The sequence below is a fragment of the Drosophila takahashii genome, chromosome 2L (assembly GCF_030179915.1).
Source record: "Drosophila takahashii strain IR98-3 E-12201 chromosome 2L, DtakHiC1v2, whole genome shotgun sequence".
Lineage (NCBI taxonomy): Eukaryota > Metazoa > Arthropoda > Insecta > Diptera > Drosophilidae > Drosophila > Drosophila takahashii.
In genome coordinates this window covers 36,196,165-36,208,051 of record NC_091678.1, presented here as the reverse complement: position 1 = coordinate 36,208,051, position 11,887 = coordinate 36,196,165, and the positions used below count along the sequence as shown (strand labels likewise).

Here is an 11,887-nt window from a genome sequence, read left to right as displayed (position 1 = left end):
TACAAATAAATTTTGTATGTAAAACTTTAACTCGCTATAAAAGGTAAACGCGAGCTAAGCCAGAGAAACCCAAATGGGTTTTAGCTTATTTCGATGAGTTCTTTCCGCCCATCAAATCAGAATTGCGGTTACATTTTTCATGTTGCACTGTGTATGTAATATTTAAAAAAAAAGCCTGACTTACTTGAACTGTTTTCAATGACAGACCAAACTACTTGACCTGAAATTTGGTTTGGATACCCAAATAACCCATTTTGTATACCCATGCAGGGCTCTAATTCATACATCCATTTAATGAACACCGAACACCATTTACCACTGGTGAAGACTAAAAAGGCCTATACTTATTAATGGCAAAAATATCTCTGTAACGCTGAAATAAAGATGATTAAAAGACAAAATTTATTTTATCACTCACCTTTTACAGACAGACAGACAGACAGACAGACAGACAGACAGACAGACAGACAGACAGACAGACAGACAGACAGACAGACAGACAGACAGACAGACAGACAGACAGACAGACAGACAGACAGACAGACAGACAGACAGACAGACAGACAGACAGACAGACAGACAGACAGACAGGTCTAACTTAGGCCAGCCGAAGCTTAGATATTGTTTTCTTGAATCTGGGAAAATAGGTGAAAACATACACAACAAAAGTGCATTTATACTTCTCGTTTTATACATACCCCCTTTTATACATCCTTGATGAAGTTCAGTAGGCGAGTTGACACATGGGCACTTCCACCAAAAAGTCCACTAAGCCAAAAACTTGAATAAAATAAATTTGCACATGATTATGCCGCCATATTAGTTTCTAATTAGTTGGATCCTGAGCTCAACTAAAAATTTGGAGTATAGTTTATTTAATTTCTTGGACCTGTCTACTGCTGTTAATTTATTCTATAGGAATTAGAGCCCTGCATGAATCATTCAATTTTTGTTTTATCATAGTATGCCATGAAATTTTTTATTTGTTTAATTCAATTCTATGTGAAATAAATTGAATGTTGTTCTAATTCATTTCGAATTGAATGAATCGAATGAATTATTTTATGAATTTTTTCCATTTTCCAGATTATTTTTGTGCTTTCTTTTGAGAACAAAAAGTGGAAAATTTTTAACAAATCAATGTTAACTGCATAGTAAATAAAATTCAGGCAGATTTAATCACAAAATTATGGCCCTTTCTTCTTCAAAATAAATTGTCGTTTGAATTATTTCGGAATTCATGCCATTCATTCATTCAATTCTATTAAACTCAAAATTCAAATTCATTCAATTCTATTAAACTCAAAATTCTAACAAGAAAGGAAACTGGCTTCGGCCAGATCATTCCTATTAATTAACAAATCGCAAAAATGTTCAATTTTCTAATATTTCTCATTAATTTTCCAATCGTTCCTATGGCAGCTATATGATATAGTCGTCCGATTTTGATCAAATTAAAATTGAAATTCGAAAATATTTAAAAAGAGTCATATCCTAGAGTAGAAGATAATACAATAAAAACCAAAGAAGCCAGAATTTATTTCCTATTACTTTTCCATTAATTTTCCGATCGTTCCTATGGCAGCTATATGATATAGTAGTCCGATTTTTTAAATAATTAATTCGAAATTCAGAAATATTTAAAAAATAACATCCCCAAAAGTAGAAGGTAATATTTCAAAAAACATCGGAGCTATAATTTTTTTCCGTTTTTTTTTCGATCCTTCCTATGGGCTTTAAAACTGCTTTAAAACTGAGAGACTAGTTTGCGTAGAAACGGACGGACAGACGGACATGGCTAGATCGACTCGTCTAGTGATGCTGATCAAGAATATATATACTTTATGGGGTCGGAAACGTCTCCTTCACTGCGTTGCAAACTTCTGACTGAAATCATAAAACCCTCTGCAAGGGTATAATAATTCATTCATATAAAAGAAAAAATTCAAAATAATTCATTGAATCCATTCATGCAGGGCTCTAATAGGAATGCTAATATGTGAGCAATTTCTGTACTGAATGCTTCATTTAAATGTTAAACTATTAAATAAAAAGCAAAGCAGCCAGCAATAGAGGTAAAGAAATTCACTTTACAAAACGTTGAGAAAAAATGTCCCGAGCGACATGTCCCGAGCGAATGAGTTTAAAACTGCATAAAAAAACGGCAAACAATTTTTGCGTGAAACCAAAACCATTTCACAGCGACATGTTTGGACAATATTCTAAAAAAAATTGCATTCATCAGGATTCGCAAAATTTTGGTGTTGAATAAACTTCCTCGAAATTCACTTCTATTTTTGTCCCGAGCGAATACTCGCCGTATACGAATTAACGATATCTTGAAAACAAAAAGTGGTAAAAAGTCAAGATTTGTACACAAAAAAGAGATTGGGAAGAGTGAAAAGAAAAGCCCATTATTAAAATTAAAATATATTTTTTTTATATATTGTCCCATATTGTCCTATGCAAACTACTTAAAAAATATAGTTTTTTTTTAAGAAACACATTTTTCATCTTTGTCGAGCTGCTGCGCTGCCATTACTTATCCAATCATATTGACCTGTATAGCAAAGTTAAGCTATTGACAAAGTTAAGTTATTGACGTTAAAATTAAACGGAGCCAATTGGGTGGATATGAGCCGAGATATAATAAACAAGAAAGGAAGCTAGCTGCGGCAAGCCGAAGCTTATATATCCTTGCAGATCATTCTATTAATTTACAAATCGCAAAAATGTTAAATTTACTATAATTTCACATAAATTTTGCGATCGTTTCTATGGCAGCTGTATGATATAGTAGTTCGATCTTTTTAAAATTAAAATCGAAATTCGGAAATATTTAAAAATAGTCATATTCCAGAGTAGAAGAGAATGTAATCACTATGGACGGCAGTCCATGTAGTGACGAAGCGCACAAGGAGAGTGTGCGAAGGCGACTACAATTTCCATCATAATTTGAGTCAATCAAAGCCTATAAGCCATTGAAGTAATTTGTTCACCTCTATTCCCAACCAACTTGATGCGGTGAACTGGCTTACAAAAATACAAGGAAAAATATGTGCCCCAAAATATTTTACAGACATCTAGAGGCGTCTTTTACCGAATTTTTAAGACAAATAAGACATATATGTGCCCTAAAATATTTGACAGTCATCTAGAGGCGTCTTTTCCCGAAAAATTCTATAAATTCCATCCTTCGACGTACAATGGTCTTATTTGTCTTAAAAATTCGGTGAAAGACGCCTCTAGATGCCTGTTAAATATTTTAGGGCATATATTTTTCCTTGTATTTTTTTTAACGTGTTCACCGCATCAAGTTGGTTGGGAATAGAGGTGAACAAATTACTTCAATGGCTCATAGGCTTTGATTGACTCAAATTATGATGAAACCTTAAATGCAATAATGTAGAAGGGCATCTAAGAAATTTTTTGGCATAAGTTTTATTACAACTGAGCACAGACCCTCGAAGATATCTTAAATCAAAAAATTAAATGTTGCTATTTTTTTCAAACCGCGATTGCCCAAATACCACCCGTTAAACGCGAAAACTAAGTATGCAGATATGCTTATATCCGTCTATATTAACATATTTTAATGCCAATAGGCCTGCACCTTTTAATAAAGTCCATTTTGTTGACCTGTGTTTTTTACGGTCCCTGTAAGATATAATTGTTCGATCCGGTCGGTTCCGACTTATATACTACCTGCAATAGAAAGAAGACTTTTGGGAAAGTTTCATCCCGATAGCTCAAAAACTGAGAGACTAGTTTGCGTAGAAACAGACAGACGGACATGCCTAGATCGACTCGTCTAATGATGCTAATCAAGAATATATATACTTTATGGGGTCGGAAACGCCTCCTTCACTACGTTGCAAACTTCTGACTAAAATCATAATACTCTCTGCAAGGGTATACAAATTTAAGAAAAGTCCGAAATTTAAAATTTTAAACTTTAAAAAATCTTTAAAAAAACTGTGCCATTGAAAATAAAATTAGGGGTATTTTCGTGATCTAGGGCTCCAACACTAAAAGACTTTGCCATAAATTGCTGTGACGCACTCTAAGAATATTGTTTTGTAACCTAGTGTTATCAGCTGCACAGAACAAAAACAAACTAATGCATTTTTCCTACTAGTACTATTAATACTTTGTCCAAAACACATAGTTTAAATATAGAATGTCATACTGGGTTGAGCATGTAATAAAATTTCAAATCGATTAGCATGTAAATCTAAAAAATAAACTTGATTTCTTGAAAAAACAAATTTTTTTTCATTTTGGTTAAGATTTATGAAATTAGAGGGTACATTTTTTATAGGTAACAAAAAGGTAAATAAAAACCAAATACTCTTGGCGAATTAGTTCACGGGGGGCTTTGGTTAAGGATGCTGAATCTCTTTTAGGTGAAATTGTTTTTTTTAAACATGATTTAAAGCCACATTTGATTGGTTAAAATTTTTTTACAAAAACCTCAATTAAGTTTCACCTAAATCTAATTATAACTTAATAAATAAAATTTGTAACTAATCAAATGTGGCTTTAAATCGTATTTACAAAAATCGATTTCACCTTAAATCCGATGTCTAGCCATAAGATTATGAACATCACATTTTAAACCTTTTTAACAACATTTATAACAGAGAAATTGCAAAAGAAAGAATTAAAAAAAAAACAAATCGAATTTTGGTGCACTTTGGGGTTGTTTATTGTTCTAAATAAACAACCCCAACATTTTTAATAATTTTAAGTCTGTTCCAGTTCAGATACTATTGTACAGGATGCATTTTGGGCCTATTGGTACCACTTAATTCCTTCGTAAGAAGCGTTTGACCATGGAAAGTTGAGAAATGGTTCCTTGCTCAATAAATTCTGCAAATTTGGGATACTTTTTCGACATTTTTAATGTAACTTTTTTTTATTTGACATAATTAAAATTAAAAAAAAAATTGTTAATAATAGGCGCTTCAATGTAGAAATAAAAAAAACACATTTTTAGCCATAATTTACAAATAATAATAATTTTAAAGATTTGCACGAAATAAGCTGTGACATTAAAAAAGTCAATGATTTTAGTTTTTTTTTAATTTTAAGTGTTATTCTATGGAATCTTAAAATAGAAAAGTGGGTTAATAAGGGCCAGAATACTACCTAACATAATTGTATTTAAATTTTGGTAAATTATCGTATAGTTTGTTAGCTATACGAGTTTGAATTTTAAGTTTACCTCTGCACGAAATAAGCTGTGAGCCACTGTATTCTTTAGCCATGTCCGTTTGCTTCGTTAGTGGAGTTCTGGTAAACCTTGAACTCCTTTCTGTGTCAAAATATGAAAGGTTTACGGTTTTTATACAACTTTATTGAAGTCAATAATGGAATTACAAACATTTATAATATATTACAAAATCGACCTAAAGCGTAACCGTTTCACTTGTCGTGCCCCAGACTATGTCGTCGACATCCTGTTCGTCATGACCCCAACCATGTTCCGCATTCACATCAATGTCGTTGGAAGTTAATGCAGCAGCAGCAAAACGACTGCTGACAAGCTCCTTTGTCTCAAAACTACAAGCCTTTATGTCAATGACGGGCTCCATGTCTTTAAAGAAGTCAAAGTCACTTAACTCTGACCTCTGGGTCACCGGTTGTACTTGTATGTCCAGCGTGCTGAGATCATCGATAACCTCACAATCTGTTTGCGACAGTGTCTTGTTTGTGTTAAGGGATACATTTAATGTAGCTAAGCGATTTGAGGATGATAGAGTCTCTAAAATCGGTCCACTTGTCTTGATTTCCAAATGGTTTAGAGTGTGTTTCTGTAGTCTGGCCTGTTTAACATGTGAGCGCTGCAGCTCGTCTGTAATATCCCAATCAGACCATATCCCATCTTCATCCAGGTTGACTAAAATATTATCGTTTTTTGCATTTGAGTCAGTCCCGGGCTCGCTATTGCGACAAATAGTCAAGGAACTTTCATTTAAATTTAAAGTTATCTTCTCGTCTTCACCTCCGTCTGGGCTAAGTCGTAGCGGTAAGGGGACAACATTGTTAAATGTTGGCAACGGACTCCCAGATAACATGTAGTCGTCTTCCATGTCTAAGGATATCGTGTTTATAAGGGGACTAATCGACCGCGGCTCTGGCACAGTATCTGTGCTATCTGCGGAGACGGCTGCGTGCGGACGACCATCAGAAAAGAATCGGCTACGATCCCCGCCCAGAACTTTTTTTGCTCCTAATATAGGAACTAAGTCAGCCATGCACCTTAGCGATTTGGCAACTAAAACGTCGTTAGTGTCGCTCATTCCAATCTGTAAATGCGGAAGAATCTCACTTTGCAGTTGCTCGTCGCCCAAAAGACGAACATATTCCATAAAATAGTCCAGGAGTATCAAACGAATTTGAGCATCACGCAAACGGAACATCTTTAGAATATGTGGCATTAAATATTGAACATAGGTTTGCGGAGAAAACAAAGACGCTGTCGATTTAACCGTAGCTTTTGTTCGCAGTACATAGGGAGTCACGAATTCCTGTGCAGCAGGATCTAGAAGAACCATTCTAGAAAGCAGGTCACACGCCAACTGCGAAGCCACAATTTCTTCGTCAAAGTTTTGGAGGCGTTCAATTAAACTTCCAAAGAATATTTGGCGCTCCTGCACCGACTTCAGCGGTAACTCAAAGAAAAAGGAATGTATCAGCACGAATTCATGGTTGAAATACGGATGTAGCAGAATGGCCGAAAGTCTGGGCCTTAGTTTTGTATTTTGATGTTTAAGGTGTGTGCCGCAGTACTCTCGAAATTCTTGAGCATGCGGAATGTCATCACCATCGCCACGTTTAGTTCCATTCCTATCTAGAACATTTTCACACAGAATCCCAAAGGCCAACTGTTCGTAATTTTCTCCGCAAGAATTTGGATCTATAAAAGAATGGGCCAGATCAAGCAGGGATTTGTTGACTTCTGTTTCCTTCCAAACGTACTCAAAGCCAGCTAGGCGCCAGCTGCCCCTATCCGTCACATAAACGGAATGCGTGCTTATATTCAAGTGCCTGGCCAGAGCCTTCTCAATCAAAAATATAAGGCTGCACAGAATTGTTCGCAGGCCAAGGCAGATTTCAATGTCCGTCAGCTGTGTCAGTACCTCGTTTAGAGGTCTGACTCTTTCCGTGGCAAGATGCTTTTGTCCCGACTGGTCCCAGCTAGCTACATACTTCAATATATACGGGTGACGGTAGACCATAAGGTTCTGGGGGGGAAAACATTCGGTGAGCAGTTGTCTTCTTGTTTCCTATAACTATACTTTTATTGCCCTTTCCATAGGACCCATTCCACAGGACCAAACATTCCTTTTGACGAAAATTTCGCCCTGGAATATCGAAAGCAGTTGGATGCAGCCTTCATCATTAGATGACGACGGTGACTCAGCGTTAAATAGCGTCCAGAACTCGTTTGCTTCTACAGGTTTTTTGTCAATGCTTAAGCCTTTTAGTTTGCTTCCTTCGTTGCCCATAGTTGCAGATGCGATGAAATTTCGATAAATAATACTGTGCGGCTCTAAAAAAATAATTGTAATACCTTTTCATTTAGGGTATTCCCTACACTGTTGAATTTTGGTCAGCTGTTATTCAGTTGTCCCATATATAGTGTCTTTCAGAGATGTAATCAGTTAAACCACCTCGCGGCTGTTGAAAAATTTGTGGAATCGATATCCCTTGATTTTATTAAAAATTATTGCAACTCTGTACCATTAATCCAGTATCCATTAATTTGCTTAAAATCATTTTAGAAAGTATACTTACAGTTCTTTTTACCTTGGTGACACTTTTAGACAGTAACCAACAATGTAAAAAACAATTTGTATGTGTTTTAACCCGAAAATAACTGTTATTTTCAAAAATTTAAATAAAAAAATTGCACATTAAAAAAATTTTTAATTAATTAAAAATAAATTTGTATGCATTCTATTTTATATAATCAAATAAAAACACCTCTTAAGGAGGTAAAAAACTAGTGACGATCGCACCATCAACATACGAATGATCTGATATCAACATTTGTAACGAAAAATTATCACAGTCGTCATTAAATACACTTTCTTAAATTGTATCATTCGGCCAGCCCTAGCAAACTATTCCAGCCTTTTTGTTCTTCACTCTTCACAGGCTTTTTTATTGCAGCGTGCCGAATGATAAAATTTTAGAAAGTGTATTTAATGATAAAAAGGCGCTTAAAGCATTTTAAAATACCTTTCAAACGAGATACAGCACAAGTATGGCCTTCCGTATTTTAGCTATTTATAGTTGTTTTACCGCAAAACTAGCGGGTTTTTCCAAAAGTGGTAGAACTAAAGTATCTCATATCGAGCTGTTGAACATCATATCAAAATTTTTAGGACTTTAAAACCGCAAATTTGTTTTCGGTATAACTTTTGAACGGAGCGTCCGATTTTCTGATATGACCCCTCATATTAAGCGCATTTTCAGTAGGAATACAATTATCACCACCGGCCCCAACAGATCCAAATTTCTAATTTTTCACATTTACACTTTCACCGCTCTCTCTCCCAAACCAATTGATTTTCTTGAGGTCTTGGTATGCAATCCTTTAAGTTTTAGCAATACCTTTAATTTGCTGTTTTACTCATTACGATCGGACTATCACTTTTAATTTTGAGGCTATATAATAGCAGTCACATTCGCACACTCTCCTTGTGCGCTTCGTCACTACATGGACTGCCGTCCATAGTGATGCACGCAAAAGAATTTTTTTTTGTAAGAGGCTATCCATATATTACGTAATCATTTAGGTCCATCAAATGATTACTCTAGTGCAATTTTTTTTTTTGTATGAACAATTGATTACATTTGGGAGGGGGGGTCAAAAATTGCCGAAATTGTAATTACGTAATATATGGACAACCCCTAAATGAAATTGCTGATGACATTTTTAAAAAGTCATCCATGAAATCACCTATGACACAAGGTGACACGATGATGTATTTTCATATGTGACATCCCAACGGACAAGTTCTGAATGTACCTGGTGAAATTATACGGGACATGTCACCGATTGGTGCCATCTCAAATGACAAATTCGTATAAGGCACTGGTATATCACCGGTGACTTCGAAGAAATGTCAATTGAGTTGTACCGAGTGAAAAAGCGGAACTCCCATACAATTTTCTCTATGTGGCGTCATGAATGCTTCCCGAGGTACAAAGGACCTGTCCTCGGTGATTCACCTGGTTATTCACGAGTGACATCTGGAACTGAAGGGAGGCTATAAGTCACCGACGCTAATTTGCACATATTTATTTGTTTTCTTTACTACGGATGGATAGGAAAATATAACAAAATATTTAAAAAATACAAAAAAATACCTACAAATACCAAACCCCCTTTTGTCCACATCTAGTAGATACCCGAGATAAAACAGCTGATTAGAGGGTAAATGATCGACCGTGGCAAACCAGGCATAACTTCTGGAGAGATCCTTTATTTTTGTACGGACACGAAACAATGGTAATTTCTCTAATTATTATTCCTGGTCTTAAGGCATTTTTCCACTTTGCGGTTTTTCAGTATTTTTGTGTATTTTCGATTGGCAACGCGATAGGCGGACGTGAGGTGTTTCAATTGGCAAACGCGTGTGAAAACAGCTGTTCTGATATTGTCATTTGCGAGCTTTAAGTAAACAATGGATTTAAATAATTTGTTATTGATAATTGTAATCGCAGAACAGCATTTGAACGGCGTGGAAACATTGCTGCAATGATGAAAGCAAAAACAACATCCCACGTTATGCTGCTTGAGCATTTATTACGGCAGAAAGCAAAAGGATCTGCTGCAGAAGGCGTTCATATATATAGATCCAAACAGTCATTTAAATAATTCTTTGACACGACCCGCGACAGCAGTAGCTGCAGCTTCTGCGGCGGCACGTCACTGAACAGAATCTGAGACGGGGCAGAAACGCCTACAAGGACATTGTGCGCAAAAAGGAGGGAGATGTGCCCTTTTCCAGCAGTCGCCTGTCAACGTGTGTCATTTGAATATGGAATGGCTATCTATGGTCAAAGCAGATTTTGCACCTGCGCTCAAATGCGACCAGGAGGTCGCCTAAATGGACGAATGGCGCACGCGAAGCAAACGTCAAGATCATGGAGACGGGGAAGCCCATGTGGCTGCGCTGCAAGGACCAATATTTCGCTTCCGATCCTTTCTAGCCGAGCCATTCCCTTGGATAAACGAACTGCTACTGCCCGTTATGCGCTTGGATCATCCTCGGAATACTGAACTATTGCCATATTAAATACTTATCTATACGAAATAAAGTTCATGTATGTATATATCAACAATAAATAGTTTTAATATTCCCCGCTTCTTATCAGCCTCTTATCAGTTTTGTGTCCAGAAAAATGTTCATGCCTGGTTAATACTGCTTAAAAATACCACAAATTTCACTTTCCAGCCCTGTAACGCGACAATTTTACACCCTCCCCTCCTCGACAACACCAACAAGTTTTGTATGGGATTTGGGCGCGTTAAACGGTAAATGGATGCAAACGCGACGCGTTCATAATGAGCAGAGGGCATTATATTCACATCTTATGACTTTTGATATTTTCTGAAGACAAGCTTACAAGGCATGGATACCTAAGACCTGCAATCGGCCAAGCAAAAGCCGGGAATCAGGTATTAACAATTTTTAATTCCACTGCTTCGATTGTAAATATTATTAATAAATACACAAACAAATTTTACATGAAAAAATCAGGGACCGAAAATAGCAGTTATTTTATTATTTTTAATCAAAAAAATTATACGCTTAGGAAAATAATAAAAATTTGAGTAAAAAATCATAAAGCCAATTTAATGAGGCCTATTCATATCCGCAATGACCTAAAAATTGTTAACTTTTTTAAAATTAGTCATGACTTATAAATATAAGGTCGTGAATAACGATTAATCGATGACTTTTAAAGTAAAACTTATAACTGTTGCGGTCCTTGGAAAAAATGTGTTTTTATTGTGGGAAATCAGATCAAAGCAGTGGAAAACCAAAACTGCAAGGGTCTGGAAAAACATATATTGCAAGGAGTGGAAAACCAAAACTGGGAGGGTGCGGAAAAAAGATATTGCAAGTAATAGGGTCTTCCCACAGAGCTCCATACACCATCTACCATCCGTTGAACGGATGGTCCTTAAGGTTTTGCCGTTCCGAAAATTTCCCAGTCAGTCCGCCATCCAGTTTTGAGGGACTTTGACGGGCTCTTCTATGCGATAGTTAGGCGTTGTTTTGTTTTATAAATGATGGACGTTGATGTACTACGAGCAGTACAAACAAGTGGCCCAACGATACCAAGCACGTGCTTGTTACGGGCGGGACGCTTTATCAATTAGGGCAAAAATGCGAGTTCGCGAGGAAAATACATGAAACAAATAGAGACGGGACACATAAAGATTATAAAGATTATGAACTAAGATTGAAGCAAATGAGATAATACTTTGGTTTTTAATATAAATGATAAAGATTGTTATAATTTGTACATAGAACGCGAAAGGGCTCATGTAGAGTAAAATTTGATGTACATCGAGGCAAGTTAAGAGGGTAATAATTTCGTGTTAGTCTAACGGGAACATTAAAGGTTAAACGGTTTACCAGTTCTACAGAATCAATATCACCTCTTATAAGATTTTGCATAAAAATAGTACCAAGCATTATTCTACGGTTTTCAAGTGTAGGTAAATAAAGCAATAGTAATCTACTTTGGTAGGAAGGTAGCCTTAAGTTTTGATCCCAGTTCAAACTACGAAGAGCAAAAATAGGAAATTTTTTTTGTAGCGACTCTATACGGTCAATGTGCACTTGGTATTGTGGGC

The 11,887-nt window shown here is 36.0% G+C and overlaps 1 protein-coding gene and 1 long non-coding RNA gene across 4 annotated transcripts in view; both read right to left on the bottom strand.

Annotated features, from left to right (window-relative positions):
- LOC138912247 (uncharacterized) overlaps positions 1-4,096 on the bottom strand; it is a 10,109-nt gene extending 6,013 nt beyond the window's left edge. For 2 of the 3 annotated variants that reach the window (XR_011417751.1, XR_011417749.1), the window contains exons 1-2: positions 3,614-3,796; positions 699-780 (exon numbers count right to left, since the gene is read on the bottom strand). This is a non-coding gene — a long non-coding RNA (uncharacterized lncRNA). Of the gene's footprint in view, positions 1-698; positions 781-3,613; positions 3,797-4,062 lie in introns of those variants that run through there. The other variant, XR_011417750.1, reaches the window with a different exon arrangement.
- A 1,241-nt stretch (positions 4,097-5,337) lies between these two features.
- LOC138913718 (protein-associating with the carboxyl-terminal domain of ezrin) lies at positions 5,338-7,514 on the bottom strand. The gene is made up of 2 exons (XM_070217997.1): positions 7,305-7,514; positions 5,338-7,250 (listed from the first exon to the last, which is right to left on the bottom strand). Exons 1-2 carry the CDS (start codon positions 7,512-7,514, stop codon positions 5,412-5,414), a joined length of 2,049 nt encoding a protein of 682 aa, XP_070074098.1. The 3' UTR covers positions 5,338-5,411.
- Positions 7,515-11,887: the final 4,373 nt, after the last annotated feature.